Source organism: Rhinolophus ferrumequinum, unplaced genomic scaffold (genome assembly GCF_004115265.2).
Source record: "Rhinolophus ferrumequinum isolate MPI-CBG mRhiFer1 unplaced genomic scaffold, mRhiFer1_v1.p scaffold_87_arrow_ctg1_1, whole genome shotgun sequence".
Classification (NCBI taxonomy): domain Eukaryota; kingdom Metazoa; phylum Chordata; class Mammalia; order Chiroptera; family Rhinolophidae; genus Rhinolophus; species Rhinolophus ferrumequinum.
The window spans coordinates 719,236-740,779 of record NW_022680445.1 but is presented as its reverse complement, the minus strand read 5'-3'; the positions used below and the strand labels follow the sequence as shown (position 1 = coordinate 740,779).

The following is a 21,544-nucleotide window of genomic DNA, read 5'->3' as shown; positions in this document are numbered from 1 at the left end:
TTGAAACTTATCACACACTGTTACTAAAGTTTGACGTGCCGCTTCCTTATTGAAGATTCCTGCCTATCCATGGGATGGCAAGGGGTGTATTTTGAGGGGCACTGTGTCTTTTACTGTAATAATTTCTTTTTAATTTAAACATTCACCATATTTTTTGATCACACCTCGTACATCTGCAATGGCCCTGTTTCCAAATAAGGTCACATTCTGAGGTTCCAAGGACAGGTATTTTGTAGGACCCAATAAAACTGCTTTCAAACTATTCAACCCAATAAAACTGCTTTCAAACTATTATCTTAGTGTCTGATTTCCAGCATTTTTAGTGTGATGTGTCTGTGTGCATCTTTTGTTTTTTACATTTATCCTATTTAGAGTATATTGAGCTTCCTTAATGTGTAGATTAGCATGTTTCATCAGTTTTGGAGAGTTTTCAACCATTATTTCTTTGAATATTTTTTCTGTTCTTCTCTTTCCCTTTCTGGTGCTCCCATTAAATGCATATTGGTGTGCTTATTGGTGTCCCATATTTGAGGCGCTGCTTAGTTTCTCTTATTTTTTTCCTCTGTTCTTTGGCTTGCAGAAGCCTTCTTGATCTACTATCTTCAAGTTTGCTGAATCTTTTTTCCCCCATCAATTCCAATTTAATGTTGAATCCCTCTAGTGAAGTTTTTCTCGTTTATTATACTTGTACACTCCAGAATTTCCATTTGTTTCTAGTTTGTGATTCCTCTCCTTTTAGTTTCAGTTTACTTAAGTATGGTTTCCTCCAATTCTTTGAACATATTTGTGATGGCTGTTTTGAAGAACTTTGTTAAATCCAACATCTGGGCCCTCCATAGGCATTTTCCTTTGCCTGATTATTTTTGTTTCTTTCCATGTCTCGTAATTTTTTGCAGAAAACTGGACATTTTAGGTAGTATATTGTAGCAACTCTGGGTATAGTTCTTCCCTGCCTAAGAAATATTTTTATTTTTATTTGGTTTTGTATTTGTTTAGTGACATGGCTGGTCTGTTTTAGTAATGTCAGTGTACCCTGGAGTGTGAAGGTCTGCTGGTTACTGTTCAGAGGCTGCAGCCTTGGGCATGGACAGTCTCCTGGGATGACAGTGGCTCTAGCAGGGTGCTTATTGACCATCTCTTTCCCTGATTGCTCTGTTAAGCTGTCTGCCTTGTGTGGTATCACACCAATTGCTAGACTCCAATAATTGCCAGTTGAGCGAACTATTCTTTCAACAATGTTTTGAATTATAAATTACTCCTCAGTCTGATCCATTAAATTCTGCTACCTTTTTAGAAGTAGACTTTGTGGCCAGTCTTTGAAATTTGTTCTGACCCCAGGAGGGCTCTTAAGTGTCTCTTTCCCTGGGTTTCTCACTAAACTTGCTGGCAATGGTTTAGCTTGTTCTCATAGAGCTACCAGCCTCCTTTTTACTGCTTACCACCTAAATCTCCACTGTTCTGAGCGCATCCTTATGCTTGAACTTCTCTCCATACTCTTTCAAATACACTTGATTCCTTTGGGGAGAGCTTTGGAGCTCTCTGTGTATACTGACTGCCTCTGTTCTTGGGGAAATATCTGAGCCACTGCTCTGGAGCTGGGGGATGGAGTGACACTGCTGCTTTACAAGCAGGGGGCTGGGCAGGAGCCTGTAGCCCCAGTGTTCTTGCTTTCCCTCTCTCAGCTTGAAACCTCCACCCTATGATTGAGCGGCACAGAATGACCAGTCTCATTATTCACAGCCTGCTGTGCCTGGGGTGGAGTTTCTGTGCTATGAGTGGGACCTGGGTGGGGGAAGGGAGCTCTTCACCACATGGCTCACTTGCCAGGAATTTAGTCTCTGCAACTCACAGCTGGAGGGGATGAGAAATGCTGGTGGTCTGCCCTTCCTGGTGAGATTCCATATCTTTTTTTATTCTGTTTTTTTTATGGTCACTCACATCCTCTGTGGACTGTGAGGGTGGGGAGTTGAAGCGGGGAGTGAGCCATGGCTGAAGTATCACAGACTCTTACTGAATTTTTATAGATTTTCTTGCATAAACGTTTCTTCATTTGTTGTATACCTTTAAGACAACTTCTAGAGACTTTAAATGATTGTTTTTAAATTAATTTTCACCACCAGTTATGATTGTTTTGCCGGGGAATGGGTCTGCGAAGCACTACATGCCATCATTCTGTGAAAATTTCTTGTCTGTGACCTTGATATATAAATGGTTAGTACACAAGATTGTTTGTTCTTCTGCCCATCACCTACATTGTAGAAATATGTATCCCAAACACCAAAGTAACTAACACTCTTGAATCAATATGAAACTGTTTTGCCCCAAAAATCTCCCCTTTCTTCTAGAAGTTATAGAACATCTCTTGCCTTTTTTAGATGGTTTACCTACATCTCACCCTGAGCAGACTCTAAACTCTGTTCTACTTGTACACCCATCACCACATGGAAAACGTGCATGCATTTAAGTATGAACCAGAAATAGATCAGTGTCTTCAGCAGCAGCGGAGAAAAGTGAATTTTTCTAATCTTCCTGCTGCCGTGACCAGAACATCTGATGCTGGGCACTAATGTGTGAGCCCTGACAGTCTTGCAAGGGTGTTGTTATTACCCTGTGGGATGGTGAGTGTTACCGATTATTTCCCTTTAACCACAACACATGAGTGGTTTTCACTCATCTGCCACCTCATAGGTTAAGCCACATTCGGAGTCATTTCGGTGCCCAAGTCGGGCGTATTGTTGCTAAAACTTGAAAAGCCTTTTCAGTCATTGTTGAAGCCTTAGCACAAAGAGGAGGTTTGTTTGAAAAGACATTTTGCTGATGTGCTGGGCAGCATGAGTCTGAATGCTGACCTTGAACTAGGCCACTTTAGTTGCCTGTTAGTTCCCACAGAAGCAAGAAGTACAAGCACATTGAGATGAGCCGGTAAATGGCAGAACCATGCAGAGCTGTGGAAGGTCTAATCCATTTCCCTGTAAGAGGTCTTTTGTCTTTTGTTCCTATGATCTTTTGGCTATTAGCTCCTTGTTATTCAGAGGGTATGCCTGTGTTTGGTGATGAGTTTTGCTGAGGAAGCTTCCTAAGTGGTAAGCTTCTGCCAGATTTGTTTCTATTTGAAATGCTTGCCTAATGAGCTGAAATTCATTAGGAAAACTACTCTGTAACCATCCAGCTATGTTACATAAATCTTTCAGTATTTTAGATAAAAAGGCATTGTTCAAGAAAAACAATTCAAATCCATTTTAAACAAGGCTAAGGTGCTTTCAGCACTTTTATGTTCCTCCTAAAACTAGAGAGCTGTTGTAGGCGGTGGTGTATAATTTAATACACTGCATTTCTGCTAGCTCTGAGCCATGACTCAGTTATTTTTGGTACCGAGATAAAGTCAGCGTGCATGGCACATCGTATTTTAAGAAACAGTTGTATATAGGTATAGAATTATGTTGGAAGAGGTTAAATTTCCTTTGAAAAGGTGTAATTTTTCTTATTTAAAAACTGTGTAAAACATGGGAAAATGCCCTAAAATGAAGGTAAAGTAAAATGAAATTCCACCCCATGAGTTAAGCCCTAATGGTAAGCCAGATTTGAAAGTTACTTTTCCAGAAAATTCTTTTTTCAAACATTGTTCATCTATGTGGATAGACTATAGGAGTGCTAAAGATCAAACACAAACTGGACATATCGACAGGAAATGGAGAGAATGTGGGGTTAAGTAGACTGGGCTTATACATCATTACTAGTGATCTGGAGATTTTAGTCAAAAATCAGTTCCACTGGGTATCATTGCTGAACAAAGGAGGTTTAGAAAATGGTCCTCTTAATAAAGAATGAATGTAGCTGATTGAAAGCTGTTGAACATCAAGACTTTTCAGCCATCCACACTCTAAGCCGTATTTGTATTTCTATCGGAGCATACATAACTAACTAGTTGGTGGGTGACAAACAGTTCTTCTTAAGGCAGGAATTACCGTCCTGCTCCCCCAAATCTGCCTTTTGTACCAAGGGTGGCTTTACTCTCACCCATGATAACACTGGAACTGTACGTCAGATTTTACTTGAACAGAGGACTTCGTGGCGAATTAAATGTTTTAAAACCATAGACCTAGGGGTTTACGTGCCTTTTATTTGCAGTAAAAGAGAATTGGTGTTTTTCCTACTGCTGATTCTTTTAGTTTGAGGAGGAGGAGGTAAATGCCAGTTTTGATGGAGAAGATGGCAGAGTGGAGAACAGAACAGAATAGGATGGAGAATACTTTCATATGTCTCGTCTGTTTTTGGAGTTTATTCTTTTCACTCCAGCCTCTCAAAAATGAAATATGCTTTAAGTAACCCCCTTCCAGTTACAGCACTTAATTTGAATAGTCTTTTTATTAGTAAAATTTTTTCAGACATAAATAACTTTTCTCATTAGTTGTGGTTTAGGGTTTAGAACACGTTCCTGCTGAACTCCTGCCCCTCACAGGTCTCTCACAGATGTATCTTTTCACGGTTGGGCTGGGTAGTGGATACTGCGTGGCGGTCACATTGCTGCTTGGACGTTAACCAGGCGCTGGAACTCCATCATTCTGGGCTTTGGTCTGCAAACAGCAGCTGTCGCTTACTAATTTGTTCTTACAGACAATTTGAAAAATACTAGTTTTTCATGAGGTTCTTGAGTCCATTTTATACACCATATATATATACATATATTGGTGGTTCACCAAATCTCAAATTATTTTGATAATGCCTTTTTTTTTAAAAAAAAGTAATTCTTAAACTTTGCAGGAATAGTATTAAAACCATATTCCATATCCCATTTATTATAAAGCAAGAACCATTGTTGTCTTTTTTTTAATTGACATATATTTGACACACAACAATGTATACATTTAAGGTGTACAGTACATTTCTATTCCATTGCAGCATTAGCTTACATGTCTATCTTATCACATAATTGTCATTTCTTCTAGTGTTAGGAACAATTAAGATCTAGTCTCTTAGCAAAATTGATGTTTATAATACAGTTGGGTTGTCTGTAATCACAGACCTATGTATTAGTTCCCCAGGACTTATCTAGTAGTTGCAAATTTGTACCCTCAAACATTCCCCCACCTGCCAGCCCCTGGTAATCACCATTTTTTTACTCTTTGCTTTTATGTTTGGGTTCCACATATAAGTGAGATATACAGTATTTATCTTTCCTCTGTCTGACTTATCTCACTTAATATAATGCCCTTGAGGTGCATCCATGTTGCCACAGATGGCAGAATTTCCTTTCTTCTCTGGGCTGAGTAGGATAGCATTGCATTGTACATGTACTAGTATATGTACCACATCTGCTTTATTCATTTGTCCATTGATGGACACTTAGGTCCATGTCTTTGCTAGTATGAATAATGCTACAAGACGAACCTTTTAATAATGTAAAATTTTCTGTCAAAGAAGACATTTTTAAAACTTGTAACTACAATTTTTCTGTCTTATTTACTGGATGGTAGTTGAAATTTTTAGGCGGTTTAGAAGCTGACAGATATAGTATGACTTCTGCTCTGGAGTAAGCAGTAAAGATGCTGCTTTAAAGCCCGCTGTCTTCCTTCCTTCCCCTTCTACCCAAGTTTTAAGTTTGGCTTCACCAGAAATTTATCTTCTTAAAGTTGATTATCACCGTGTTGATTGTCACTCTTGTGCTTTCTCTGGGGGTGTTTTACACCCTGTCCTGCTGCAGATAACGGGAGGAGCAGGATTCGTGGGTTCCCATCTCACTGACAAACTCATGATGGATGGCCACGAGGTGACCGTGGTGGACAACTTCTTCACGGGCAGGAAGAGAAACGTGGAGCACTGGATAGGCCACGAGAACTTTGAGCTGATTAACCACGATGTGGTAGAGCCCCTCTACATTGAAGGTGAGTGACACTGTGTGCTGTGATCAACTAGAGCCTAGCAGGTGGCTCAGCAGAGCAGCCAGTCCCCGGGGGTAAGCTGTCTGACTCGACCACGTCCCGTTCCTGTTGTGCTTTGTTCCAGAAATGGTTTTCCCGTGCACAAGGCACCCTCCTAGTTTCTGTGATAAAGAACAGATATGTCAGTGTGAATGTCTGACTTCACTATTACACAGCACCCCTGGTTTTGAACTTCATGGTCTGTTGAAGTAGGGCTTGTACAGTACATATCTGTGCCGATTGCCTAACAAGTCTGACGCCTGCCCCAGTCATGTAAAATGACTTCCATTTTCTTATAGGAAGGTAGCTGATGTAGAATGCTGAATTCATAAAGAAATTGCACATATAAGAGGTTAAATTCCTCTAGTGACTTAGCCACTTTAAAGAAATTGGGAGCTACAGTGGGTTGCATGGTGGCCCCCCAAAAATATGGCCCCATCTTAACCCCCAGAACCTGTGAATGTGACCTTATGTGAAAAAAGGGTCTTTGCAGATGTAATTAAGTATCTTGAGATGAGATCACCTAGATTGCCTGAGTGGGCCCTAATTCCAACGATGTGCCCTTACAAGAGACGAAATGGAGAAGACAGGGACATTTGGGGAGAAGAGGACAAGGCCACGTGCAGACAGGCAGAGACGAGTTACGCTTCCCCATCTTAAGAAACGCCTGAGCGAGGCGAGGAAGGATTCTGGCCTGGAGCCTTTGGAGGACGTATGGCCTGGCCAACAGCTTGTGTACAGACCTTTGGTACGAGAACTGTGGGAGAATAAATCTCTCTTGTTTCAGTTCACATTACTTTGTGGTCCTTTAAGAAACTAATACAGGGTCCTTAAGTCGATTTTCTGAGATTGTCTAAGGTGTATCGATGAGAACTGCCAGCAGTAGCTTGATTAGCGGCCTCTTAGGATCACACAGACTTCACACTCTTTCTCATTTAAATCTGACCATAGCCCTGAAAGGTAAGTGGTATCGTGCCACATAAATATATGTGGAAACCTGGAGTCAGATCATGGCCTGCCCAGCTACGGGGCCGCTAAGCAGCTGAGCCCGAACTCAGCCTCAGGCTGCTGGCTGCAGAGCTCGTCATCACCTGCGCCTCCTCCCGCACAGGTAGTGTGGGCGGCCTGCTGTCCCCATGATCAAATCCCGAACATGTTCCCATGTCAGTAAAATATATCTGGAAGAGCCAGTGTAATTGCTCAGCAGTGTTATTACGGGGGTATACCATAGTTTATTTAATCTTATCCTTATTTAAAGTTCTGCAGTGTTTTATAATAACTATCCTTGAATTTTATTTCCTCAATAGAGTCCAAATATGAATTGTGCCAAATACTAATATGTCTCCTTTATTGTTTGGTGATGTCTGTTTTACTAATACAGTAATAGCATTGAGCGTTATCTTAGAAAACTACTAAAAATATATTTTGCTAATTTGACAGAAAACCTATGGTTCAGAGAACATTTCTGTGGTTACTAAAAAGGTTAGACTTTCTAACATGTGAATTCATAAAAGAAATTCAGTTTCTTTTACCTTTTAAAAAAATTTGCTGTTAGTATGAGTTCTTTATAACAGGAGTATTTACCATTTCCCCTCCGACCCCGATTTTTGCCTTTTAATTTCATGGAAATTTTATAATTATTATATAGTCTCATCTGTTCATTTCATCCTTGCCATTTTGGCTGTTTATTTTATGTCACAACCATCCCAAGATTAGATATTCACCCATGGTATTTTTTGTTTGTTTTTGCTTCATTTTTAAACATTTAACAATTTCATCTGTCTGGGGTCTATTTTGGGTGTTAGGCCATAGTTTTTATGAAGTGAAACAAACGACGTAGATAATAGACAAATCGCCTCACTTTCCATTTGGACTTCATCGTGGGGTTGCGATGAGGGTTAACCAAGGTAATGTGTGTGACGGTGCTTTTGTAAGCATGGTTCTAAAGGTGTCCCCGCAGTGCGACCCTCCCAGGGTTTCAGCCAAAGACAAATCTAGCTACTGCTGTGAAAGGACTTTGCTGAAGCATTAAGGTTATGAATCAACTGGCTTTAAGATATGGAGATAACCCCGGGTTATCTGGGTGGACCACACTGAGTCAGATGAGCTCTGAAAAGCAACAGAAGAAGGTGGACGAGCCAGTCAGAGAGATTTGGTGGAAGAAACGCCTCAAAGAAACAGGCAGTGGGGAAGTCAGGGAGATAGATTTCCAGTGGGAAGAACGTGACCCACCACTGCTGGCTTAGAAGCCGGCCATGGGCGGGAGCGTGCAGGGTCCCAGACCCCAGCCAGCCAGGACACGGGGCCTTGGGCTTCAGACTCATGGACTAAACCTTGCCAGCAGCCTGAACGGTCCTCTGATGACAGGAACGCAGTCCTGCTGGCACCGAGCTTTCAGCCTGTGAGAGTCAGGGCACAGAGCCACCTGAGCCTCATCATGCCCGGACTTCTGACCTGCAGACCTATGACATTATAAATAGATACTTTTTAAGCCTCTAAATTGGTTAGGGCAGCAGTAGAAACCTACCACAGGGGCTTGGCACCGTGGCTGGCCCGTGGTAAGTGTTCCCCAAATGACAGGTATTGTTATTGCTCTTTTCCCTTGTTTGCACATGGTAGTAAACATTTGTTGAATGAAGCCATTGATTACATAATTTCAGTACTCCTGAGCAACTAAAACTTAGCAAAAATGGTATGTTGGTAAGTAAATTGTCTGCTTTGACTAGAAGCTTTGACATCAGGGCTACTCAAAGTCGTTTCTACTGCTTCTGACAATACACTGTGTAGGGGACACACACACACACTAAATGGAGTCACACAATAAATGATGAAGACTTTTTGTCCTTTGCTCCCAGGAGTAAGTTCTCTCAAGTAACACCGATGTGGGAGAGCGAAAGACATTTCTCCATCCTGGTCGTTTACGGCCCGTTTTTCACGTTCTCCACCTGAGTCAGCATCCGGTTCTCCCATGCCTTTTGTAATCGCCCCGCCTTTTCCCGTCCCCCGTCCCTTCGCTCTTTGTGCCCCACAATGCCCTCTTGCCCCGGAACTCTGTATGTGAAGAAGAACATCATCTGATCCCCACTTTGAAAAGTTTTGCTTTTCAAAGGGAATAAAACCTCCTTTCCCCCTTCTATCAGACACAGCGTGGCTCTAACCAGATGAGCTTGGTTTCATGTGCCCCTCCCCTGTCCTCAGTGTTGCGTTGTCACACAAAGGATGACATAATTTAGGGCCCCCTAACTGTTGCCTTGAATGTTGTTGCCTTGTACGTATTTTCTTGTCATATTTCACTTGCACATCAGTTTAGTTGTTCCTCTGATTGAATTTTACAGCCTGTGCTCGTCCCAAATGGGAGTGCCATATGGTATAGTGTGAAGTCCAATCTTTTAGCGGCCATGAACAAGTTAATATGTCCTGTTCATGTAATAAATTATTTTCCTCTGTGTGGTAAGAGTGTATACACAGAGCCCATAACCCAATGTTTAATACATAACTCAATTTTTAGTACTTTTTCCTAATAAAAGAAGCTTTAGTTGATCTGATGTTTACACCATAGCAGAAATGTGCTTCTGCTTTGAAAAGTATTTTGTGGAATTTATTTGTATTTGTTTTGCTGGGGCTGGCAAGTTGTTTGGATTTTATTGAGGTTACAGTTGTGTCACTTAATTTGGCAGTATCTCATAGCTGAACTTAAATTTTCCTCAGCACGGATTTCCTCTTATTATTTTCAAAGTCTAACCATTATGTGTCAGAAGCAAAGACATTAGCAATTTTATTCTAATTTCACATTTCCAGTGGGAAATCAACTTTGTTTGGACTAAGAATGTGGTAGAATTGGAGAAGAAGGATGCGATTTCAGTACAGTTAGGATCAGGATTGAGATGGGGTAGAATTCAGGGATGGCCATGTGTTAATAAAATATAAAAACGACAGATAACAGGTGCTGCCATCAGATGGGTTGTGATGGAGGCCTCTGCATTGTGTGGGTTAGATTGTAGAAAAGATTATTGTTGTTTTGGAAGGAAATACAAGTACTCATTGGAATAATTTAGTCTGATTTTATATAGCTTTGAAATGGATTTTAAAACTGAATTTTACCAACCAAGGCGTTTCAGTTTCAGATATTGAATCTACCCTGCAAAGTATTTAGCTCTGGAAGGAATAAAATTATTTATCCTTCCACCCCATCTATTCAGGACACTGGGAAGTTTCTGAGAAGCCAGGGTCCAGGATAGCAGGGGGTGTTTGAGTTTTGTGTGGGAGATGCCAGACCATCAAGATGGCAAAAATGGCGCTACAGTGTTGCATCAGCTCCTTGTTCTAGCCTGGAAGACTGGAGGGTGGGTAGGCCAGACTGCGCTGTGGAGAAGTGAAGCTGTCCAAGGAAGGAACCTGCCCTCCCGAGGGTGAGGGTGGGGGTGATAGGACACCGAGCAGTGGCCGTGCAGGGCTTTTCGGAAATGATCAGACACTACTGAAGGGGGAGGGCAGCACCCATGCCGCAGGAAGTCCACGCAGTGACAAAGCATCAGAGGGAGGACAGGTTTGACAGCAGGGATATGCACGTAAGGTCTGGTCTGGCAGGTAGGGAACTTAGAAAGTATCACTTCTATCTGTACGACAAGAAAAAAGCTGAACAAACGAAATTCAACAACTCTTCTTAGATCCATTAGAGAATTAAGGTTCCAGGGCAAATTGCTGCCTGAAAACTGGAAACACAGGTGAACACAGAGAATCCCAATTTAGAGGGCCAGAGGCAGCTGCTTGAGCCTGGTAGGAACACCTTATAGGGAATTGACTAATTGCTGGAGACTGAGTGTGGACAAACTTGAGAGTCAAAATCTCCAGAGTCCCAATTTTGGGGTTTGGGAGGCACACTTTTGTGAGTTTCATCTCCAAGAGCACCTCGGGGTTCTCAGTGAAGATCAGAGAAAAATCTGCTCATGTTTCCAACATGGGGAGGGAGCAAGTAACCATTTTGAAATACACCCATAGCATTCTTTTCTCCCTAACCAAGGCCTGCCCTGGAGGGAAACTGTTTACCAGAAATTAACTGACGTGGGAGAACAGAAATAGTTAACTCAGGTGCACTGAAAGATGGAGACCTAATCATAGGACTTCAGAATGCTTTCTCTCCTCCCCTCACAACATTTTACTAGCACGTCAATAAGAATCTTGCATAATAGCATTTGCAGCAGAAAGAACTCTAAGACTCAGGCCCTATTTAAGAAGGAGTCTCTAGGGAAATTCAAAGACAGCAGGGGAGACAAAAAAACAAGAATACTGGAGGAAATTTTAGCCTCTAACACCTAGAGCAACAACAGGCAGTCAACACAGTCTAACTCCTGGTCAGGTAAACATAAAACCTCACATCAAAGTCCTGTTTATCTGTTCCTTTTACCTGGTACATCATTTCTGCCTTTTAATGAAAAATTGTAAGTCCCGCTAAAAGGCAATGGACATGGTCTAAAAAGACAAAACAAATATCAGAACAAGAATAGATATGACAGAAATTTTGTAATTACCAGACTGGCAATTCAAAGTAACTATGATTAATATGCTAAGGACTGTAATGAAAAAAAAAGGACTATGTGCAAGAATAAATGGGTAATGAAAGCAGGGAGATGGAAACTAAGAAAGAATTAAAAAGAAATGCCTGAAATAAAAACCATTATAACAGAAATGAAGAATGCCTTTGATGGGCACATCAGTACACTGGACAAAGCTGAGGAAAGGGTCAGGGAGCTTGAAGATAAGTCAGTAAAACCTTGCCAACTGAAAAACAGAAAGAAAAAAAATTAAAAACCGAAACAGAATATCCAAAAACTGAGAGAATCACAAAAGGTGTTACATATGCATGATGAGAATACCAGAAGGGAAAGAAAGAATGGAACAGAAGAAATAATATGAATTAATAATAACTGAGAATTTTCTGAAATTAATGATGAGCACCAAATCAAAGATCAGGAATTTCAGAGAACACGAAGCAGGATAAATACCCCCAAATCTACACCTAGGCATATCATATTCAAACTGGAAAAATACAAATAGAAAATCTTGAAAGAAGCTGAGGGGAGAAAACATACTTTACCTATAAAAGAACAAGGACAAGAGTTACGCCATACTTTAGAAACCACGGAAACAAGAAGAATGTGGAGTGAAATATTTACAGAGTTGAAAGAAAGGAAAAAACCACCAATCTGGAATTGTCTGTTCAGTGAAATTATCCTTCAAAATTGAAGTAGAAATAAAGACTTTCTCAGACAAACAAAAGTTGAGGGAATTTGTCCCTCGTAGACCTGACTTGTAAGGAGTGTTAAAATGAAGTTCTTTAGACAGTAGGCCAATGATGTTGGTCAGAAACCTGGATCTACATAAAGAAAGGAAGAATGTTAGAGAAGGAATAAGTGATGGTAAACGTGAAACAAAAACCGTCGAGGCTGAAAGTTGTTTTGAAAAAAGGGTTTACTGAGCTATATGCTAGCCAGACAAGGACTAGGTCCTGGGGCATGCGATCTAAACCATCAGCAGCAGGGCTAGATGGAAAAGGCATGTCTGCTGTCCTGGGGTTGCTGTGGCTCTTTTATCCAATAAGTTTGGAGGAGAAAGATGTTGTTTTGAAAAAGTTTACATTGGCTATAGATAAAGGGGGCAGGCAAAAGTGAAGTGGAGGAAGTTCGGGGAAAGGAGAATTGCTGGAGAAGAAGAAGGATTTGCTGCTTCTGGATTGCTTGTAAGCAACAGTCCAGCATGTTTATGTGTAAGCAAGATGTGATGGCATCTGGTGGTCAGCTATTCTTTCTAGATAATCTCTAAAATAGTCCCCTGGAAGTTGATTAAAAGTTTCAACATGCGTTCAGGAATGTAAGCAGTCTTGTTGGTTTTGGCCCGGGGCGATTGTCTCTTTCACCCATTCTCCTGGCCTGTTGCAATTTAATTTAGGACATCTCAGAATTTTTCTCTAGTTACAGAATAAAACCTTTTATTTTTAGATCCTTAATTGATCTAACAGTTAACAGTTTGTCCAAAACAATGGCAGCAATATATTGGGTGATTACTGCCTGTGGGTAAATGAAATGAATGACAGCAGTGTTATAAGAGACAAGAGGAAGAATTGGGGATACTCTGTTATATAAGGTGCCCGCTGTCTGTGAAGCAGTATAGTGTTATTTGAAAGTGGATATAAATTAATTGAGATGCAAATTCTGGGACAACTACTAAAAAAAATTGAAGAATAATTGATATGCTAAAATAGGAGAGAGAATGGGATCATATACAGTGCTCGACTAAAATGAGAGGAGGCAGTAAAAGAATGGAAGACAATAAACAAGGGAAATGAATAGAAAATTGTTACAAATATGGTAGGTATTAATCCAAGTATATTGATAATCACTTTATTTTTTTTAATTTATTGGGGTGACAATTGTTAGTAAAATTACATAGATTTCAGGTGTACAATTCTGTATTACATCATCTATAAATCCCATTGTGTGTTCACCACCCAGAGTCAGTTCTCCTTCCATCACCATATATTTGATCCCCCTTACCCTCATCTCCCACCTCCCACCCCCCCTTATGAATGATCAAAATACACCAATTAAAAAACAGACTGTCATAGTGTATAAAATAAGCAAGACCCAACTACAGTTGACCGTTGAACAACACAAGTTTGATTTACACAGCTCCACTTATAGTATGTGGATTTTTTTCTGACAAATACTATAAATGCATTTTCATTATGATTTTCTTAATAACATTTTCTTTTCTCTAGCTTACGGTATTGTAAGAATACCGTATATAATACAAAGTGTGATCAACAAATACAGTGAATGCTTAAATAAAAAAAAATGTTATCACATTAAAAGACACATTGCCATTAATCCCCCTCAAAATACTCTCCCTCACTTCCACTACATTTATCCCATCATTCTTGCCACTTTCTGAAGCAGTTCTGGAAGTCCTCTTTCGTGAGTGTGTCTTTAGTTGTGCTGTTGTGGCTGCCTCGATGTCCTGAATCATTTTGACTTAGGGAAGAGCCACAAGTCGCACGGTGCCAGGTCCAGTGAATAAGATGGATGAGGACACATCGTAATGTTTTCATTTGACAGAAATTGCCATGTACCCGAAGCGATCGATGTATGACATAAAGCATTGTCATGTTGGAGTATGAAGTAAAGACACTCACGAAAGAAGAGTTCCAGAACTGCTTCGGAAAGTGGCAAGAACGATGGGATAAGTGTGTTCGAAGCAAGGGGAGTGTTTTGAAGGGGATTAATGGCAATGTGTCTTTTACTGTAATAAATTATTTTTTTATTTAAGCATTCACCATATTTTGTGATCACACCTCGTACCTATTAGGTTGGTACAAAAGTAATTGCTATTTAAAAGATTAAAAAACAATCGCGAAAACCGCAATTACTTTTGCACCAAACCTAATGTAACAGACAAAATAGTATTTGTTAATTGACTGTGTATGTTAACAGCAAGGCTTCCAGTCAGTAGTAGGCTATCAGCAGTTAAATTCTGGGGGAGTCAAAAGTTGCACATGGATTTTTCAACTGTATATCCCATATTGTTCAAGGGTCAACTGTGTATGTTTTCTACAAGAAACCCACACTTTCTATATAAAGATACAGACAGGTTAAAAGTAAAGGGGTAGAGAAAGTTACCATGCTAATACTAGGCAAAAGGAAGCTGGAGTAGCTATATTAAGTTCAGACAAACTAGAATTCAGAGTAAGGAACATTAGCAGGGAAAAGAGGAATATTGCATACTGATAAAGAAGTCCATTCTCTAAGAAGACTTAAGTCCTTAATGTCTGTGCACTTAACAGAACATCAAAATACACAAGACAAAAAGCGATAGAACTGAAAGCAAGAATAGATGAGCCCACTATGATAGGTGGGGACGTTAGCACCCCTCTGTAGGAAATGGACAGATGCAGCAGATAGAGAATCAGGACATAAGTGAACTCAGCAACACCATTAGTCAACTAGATGTAATTGACTTCTTTATTCAACAGCAGAAAATACACTCTCTTCAAACTCCCATGGAACATTCACTGAGATTGACCACATTCTGGGCCATAAAATACACCTTAACAAACTTTTAAGTTTGATAGTCGAATAGGGAAGAAGTTAAATAGAAATTATGTAAAGTGTATTTTCAGACCACAGTGGAATTCAACTAGAAGTGAATAACAAAGATAGCTGGAAAACCACAAAATACTTGCAGATTAAATAACACATGGGTCAAAGAAGAAATCAAGAGAAATTTAAAAATATTTTGAACTAAATGAGAGAATTTGGTTTCTTATTTTTTTAATAAAGAATGAGATAGAAGAGAATCTTATTTTTTTTCATTTCAAAGCACTTTTTTCCCAGATGATAAAAGAAATATGTACATGTTAAAGGAAATTTGGAGAAGTATAAAAAGAAAATAAAAAGTTATCCTTACTCGTCCTATCCAAAAAGACTCTGTTCATGTTAATGTCCAATCATTTCTCTAAATGTGATTTTTAAAATTAAAAACATGCTCAATAGGTAATATAGTTATATGGTTCGAAATGTTTTTTATTAAAAATTAAAAAGATAACTGTAAAAAGTCTTCCTCTACCTCCTGTCTTCCCAGTTGTCAACTCTCCTCAGGAAACTGCTGTTAACAAATTTTTTGTGTTCATCCGTGGACTCTTTGTATGGCCCAGTTAACACAAATAGGTGTCCTAATTCTCCCGTAGAATAGAGAAAGTAGTATATTTTTAATTGTTCTGCATCTTATTTTTTGTGTGCATCTGATCTTTCTGTGTCATGTATAGAGTTACTTATATTTTTTTTTTTGCAACTGCTTAGTATTGTATTATGTGACGATAGCAGATCTCCTTACATAGACATTTTTTTCCCTTCAACATTATTTTATTAGCCTTTCCCCATCTTATGAGTATAACACAGTTGCATCATTCCTGTGTTGCCGGATATTTAGGTTGCAGTATGGGGCCCTCATAAACCTTGCTTGCAAAAGCTGCCCCATGTACACGTTTAAGTCACGGTCGTCATTACCTTAGGACACGTGACCAGGCTCCGGATGCGTATGGCCTGTACCTCCCTAAAGAGCTGTCCCAGTATACTTCTCTCACGTCTGCACAGACAGGAATCTTGAGACCAGCATTTCTGTAAAGGACAGATAAAAGCAGAAGGGCCCGTTGTGTCATGGCGGCCAGCTCCTGGCGCTTGCAGCGCCTGTGTGTGTAGCAAAGGTCCAGGACAGTGAACACTGACACTGAACACTTACTGTGTTCCAGGTACTACTCTCATCGCTGTAAGATGGGAAATTTAATTCTTTCAACACGCGTGTGAGGCAGGCAATTCTCCTCATTTTATAGGTGGGGAAGCCAATGCTTGGAGCCCTTCTTGCTGCCTGCCTTTACCCAGGTGTGCAAATCCTGTAAGCAGCCTACACTAGGAACTTTGGTAGGAAAAAATCAAAGGGAGATAGAAACATTTAGTTGGTTTATATGTAGATTTCCCTTCTGGTAGGAGAGAATATTGGATTTCTTTATGGACTCTGAATAATAATTTTGAATTATCTCAAGAGTTGTTCCAGTTTCGACAGTTTTTGTATTCTTTCATATTTATGAAACATTTATGTGGATTTCAGGCACACTGAGATTCATGAAAACCTGTAGGAAATTCACTTGTGGTTAGGGTAGATGGGTTTTCGGATGCATTGCAGTGCCAGGCATGCCTCAGCTGTCGCATCCTTTTCCCAACATTATAACATGCCTGCTTTCTGCCAGGAAAGAATGCTATTTTGTACCTATGTAAGGAAAGTATGTGCAGAAGGAAAACACTAGTTTGCTTTACTATTTAACGTTTCTCTGGTTCCCTTCCTTGGTTATTAATTTGAATATCTTAAGGCTCCTATTTTCTAGCTGCGATTACAGCACATGGCCCTCGTAAATGTATCAGGGTCACGGGAGGGTCATTTGGCCGTAACCATCTAGAGGCACATATCCAGCAACTGAAGGAGCCTGCCTTTCTCCTTTTTTCTTCCTCTCTCCACCCGACTGAGAGTTTTGAATACCATGCTCATTTTTGGTATCCTTTGAACTATGCAGTTGACTTGTTTTGAGGGCTTTTTTCTCTGGGTTGTGAGGGTTAACTTTGCTGCTGTTACTAATATTACTTAGTATTTTTGTAGCACCTCTCATTGCTTATTATTATTTATGTTTGTTCTGAAGTTTCTCCCCTGCTCTCCTCTTCCAGAATTCCTTACCAGGTTAATTAGTCAGCGGACTTTGGTTCCATGTCCTTTTTAGGACAGGAACTGGAGTTACTGGCAGTGTTATAGGCAGAACACATTCTTACAGGAAAGAAGGACTATTGCAAGCATTGATTTTCATGTTTTCAGGTTCTTAAATAGGATGCATCTCTGTCACCATTTAAATAAACATAATGAAATAGTTTTATACTTAGCCTTTTCAGGCTGGGTGAATGGGGAGTAGCTATTGGACTAAATTGTCAAATGATGAGAAAACAACAAGCCAGATAGATAGATAGCCTTTTGGATGAAAAAGCCTGAATTTGTTCCTCATCTCTTCCCTCAGCTAAGTTACTGAGCATTGTTCCCAAACTGGCCCGGGCCAAAGAACCGTGTATAGGGGGAACTGTTTTCAACTGCTGATTTCCAGCCCGGCCCACCTACACATTCTGACGCATTAGGTCTGCCCAGGAACCTGCAGAGAGCAAAGCTGGGCGGAGGTCATATGGAAGAAAAAGCCTTGCTCCTCTGCTCAGTGAGCTTATCACCTAGTGAAGAAGATTTGTACGAAGCACTTAACAAGCCAGCCTGAAGTTATTGTTAACTGGCACACAGGCAGCCAGCAGCGAGAGTGACTTTCTGACAGTGACGGCTGGATTGAGCCTTGCAGGAGAAAGTTCGTGTCTGCCTTTGAGGTCAGAGAATTCCGACTCTCAAACACCCTTTTTTCCCTTAGTGTTTGATGCAGCTCTTCTTGGGCTGCATATGTTATCACCTCTAGAGTAAAAATAGTGCTGAATAAGATCACAACCCATACCTTGATTTCCTAGCGCTCAGTGGCCCCATCTGTGTGAGCAGACTGCAGCGGTTTGGGAAGTTCAAGTTCAGGTGTGCCTGAGTGTGCTGTCGGGTGTACACTCAGCTCTGAGGGTCTGTCCAGATTTATTGCGTTTTCATCTGCCACAGACCTGCTCAAGAGCAGCTGTGGGTGTGATGAGGTGTTCTCAAAGGAAACGCAGTACCTGTGAATGGAGTTGATGGTCTGCTCGTGGAACCTGCCGCACTGGAGGTTACAAGCATGTGTGCAGGAACTGATCTGGCTCGTACTGTCATGCCTGTAAGCTGGAAAAGGTAAACCAGCCTAAGCGTGGCGGGATTTTGTGAGCTCTGTCTTGTTAACTTGCAATTTGCATAATGGAATCTTTGTTTGCTTTTTACTTTTACCTGTTTATCACCTCAGAAAAGCTGGTGGGAGTTAGAGAGCAGTCACAGGGGTTTCCATGCACGCGCGCGCGCGCGCGCGCGCGCGCGCACCCACACACACACACAAGGTCTGACAGTTAAGTTCACGAACTTGCCACCGTGCACTTATCTTTGGCAGGACTGTACACCAGCTCGGTAAGGTTTCATAACCTTGGTATGTCAGTGTCTCACAGCTGTGTTCATATTGATGAGTGGTGGTATTTTGCTGAGTAGCGTTCATTATTGTTCCATGTTTTTGTGTGCCACCGCGAGAAGGTCTGAGCTTGAATTAGAGCAACAAACAAACATTAAATTTCTTGTTAAACTTGGCAAGAGTAGAAGCGAAATCAGGAACATGTTAGTCAAAGTTTATGGGGATAATGCCATGAAGAAAACGACAGGGTACAAATGGATTAAATAAACGATTTTCTGAGGGGAGAGGACATGTCACTGATGAAGAGAGGTCAGGATGGCCAGTAATGAGCAGAACGGGTGAAAACATTGCAAAAATTCATCGAATTGGTGTCAAAATTGTTGGCTGACTATGAGAAGCATAGCAGAACAAGTAAACATCAATAGAGAAACAGGAAAATCTTAACTGAAAATCTTGGCATGAGAAAGGTGTGTGCAAAAATGGTCCCAAAGGAGCTCACTGATGAACAAAAGCAAAGGAGAGTTGAAGTTTGCCAAGACCTTTTGGAGAGGCAAGACCAGGTTTATCATTGTGTTATGACTGGGGCCGTGTTATCACTGGTGATGAAACATGGGTGTACCAATACGACCCTGAAACAAAGCGTCAAATTGCACAATGGAAGTCAGCCAATTCTCCATGACCAAAGAAGTTCCGTCAGTCCAAATCAAGAGTCAAAACGATGTTACTAACCTTTTTTGATATCAGAGGGATTATTCATTATGAGTTTGTACCAACTGGACAAACAGTTAACCAAGTTTACAATTTGGAAGAGCTGAAAAGTTTGCGTGAAAAAATTAGATGATCTGAAACTTTCACCAACAACTCATGGCTCTTGCATCACGACAGTGCACCAGCTCACAGGGCACTGTCTGTGAGGGAGTTTTTAGCCAGTTAACAAATCACTGTATTGGAACACCCTCCCTATTCACCTGATCTGGCCCCCAATGACTTTTTTCTTGACCGGAAAATAAAAGAAATATTGAAAGGAAGACATTTTGATGACATTCAGGACATCAAGTTTAATATGACGATAGCTCTGATGGCCATTCCAGAAAGAGTTCCAAAATTGCTTTGAAGGGTGGACTAGGCACGGGCATCGGTGCATAGCTTCCCAAGGGGAGTACTTCGAAGGTGACCATAGTGATATTCAGCAGTGAGGTATGTAGCACTTTTTCTAGGATGAGTTCGCGAACTTAATTGTCATACCTTGCAAGTACATCTGCATGCATACGTATAACATACATGTGTATGTATATGTTATATATGTGTATATATAAAAGTCCAGAGTCTCCCACTTGGAGTGTCTGCTTCACTGGGTAATTGATGGAGAGCCAGGATTGATAGAGAATCTTGAATGATCTGCAGTGGCTCAGGAGCCTAATTTTGACCTCTTATATCTTCAGAGTTGAGAAAGGAAGGAGAACAAATATATGAACTGAAAGCATTCATTTTGACTTCAGCTTTGTAAAGGTTTTACTTCTCTCCACTAATCTTTTTTTCATTTACTTTTACTGCTTATAAGTATCTTTGCTTTTTCCCATCTTAGCCATGTTTTCAGTGTACATACTGTTCAGCAGTGTTACATATTTTCACATATGTTGTAAAATAGATCTCCACAACATTTTCATCTTGAAAAACTGAAACCATATACCCACTGAACACTAACTCCGCCCCCACCCCTAGTCCCATCTACCATATTACTTCCTGTCTACGAATGTGACTACACTCAGGACCTCATATGAGTGGATTCCTACAGTATTCGTCTTTTTGTGAGAGCCTTATTTCACTTAGAGTAAGGTCCTCAAAGTCCATCCATGTTGTAGCATGTGACAGGGCTTTCTTCCTTTTTAAGGCTGAATGATGTTCCACTGTACGTATGGACCCCATGTTGTTCATCCATTCACCTCTCGATGGACAGTTGGATGCTTCTACTTCTTGGCTATTGTCAATACTGCTGCTGTGAACGTGGGTATGCAAATTCACATACCCACATATTCACATACCCTCTTTATGACTCTGCTTTTGGTTTTCTTTGTTCTATACCCAGAAGTGGAATTCCTGGTCATGCGTTAATTCTATTTTTAATATTTTGAGGAGCTGTCATACGGTTTTCCACAGTGGTTCAGTGGCTGCACTATTTTGCATTCCTACCAGCAATGCACAAGGGTTCTAATTTCCCTGTATCCTCATCAACACTTATTTTCCATTATATTTTTTTTAATAGTAGTCATCGTAATGGGTGTGAGCTGATACTTCCTTGTGATTTGGATTTTCATTTCTCTGTTGCTTAGTGACATTGAGAATCTTTCTATTATTTTCAAATATTTTCTCCCATTCTGCAGGTTGCCTTTTACTCAATTGATTGCGTCTTTGATAATGGCATGAAGTTTTTCAGTTTGATGTAGTCCCATTTGTTTTTATTTTTGTTGCCTTTGTTTTTGGTGTCCTGTCCAAGAAATCTTTGCCAAATCCAGTGTCAACATCAGCTTTCTCCTGTGTTTTCTTCTAGGAGTTATATTGTTTGAGGTCTTACATTTGGTCTTTAATCCAATTTGAGTTGATTTTTGCATATGGTGTGGGATAAGAATCCAACCTCATTCTTTTGCTCGTAGATACCCAGTTTTCCCAGTGCCATTTGTCAAAGAGACTGTCCTTTCTCCGTTGAGTGACTTGGTGCCCCTGTTCAAGACCATTTAACCATAAACACAAGGATTTATTTCTGAGCTCTCTGTTACATTCCATTGGTCTGTATGTTTGTTCTTATACCAGTACCACACCCTTTTGATTACTGTTGCTTTGTGAGTCCTCCAACTTCGTTCTTTTTCAAAATTGTTTTGGCTATTCAGGGTTCCTTGAGATTCCATATAAAATTTAAGACAAATTTTTTTTTTTTTTTTTTTGCTGTTTCTGCAAAAAAAAAAAAAAAAAAATG

At 40.4% G+C, this 21,544-nt stretch overlaps 1 protein-coding gene across 4 annotated transcripts in view; it reads left to right on the top strand.

Moving 5' to 3' along the window:
• UXS1 (UDP-glucuronate decarboxylase 1) overlaps positions 1 to 21,544 on the top strand; it is a 103,330-nt gene that overhangs the window by 41,197 nt on the left and 40,589 nt on the right. For all 4 annotated transcript variants that reach the window (XM_033102373.1, XM_033102371.1, XM_033102375.1 and 1 more), the window contains exon 6: positions 5,702 to 5,882. In XM_033102373.1, the coding sequence (XP_032958264.1) occupies positions 5,702 to 5,882 (181 nt within the window). The remainder of the gene's footprint in view (positions 1 to 5,701; positions 5,883 to 21,544) is intronic.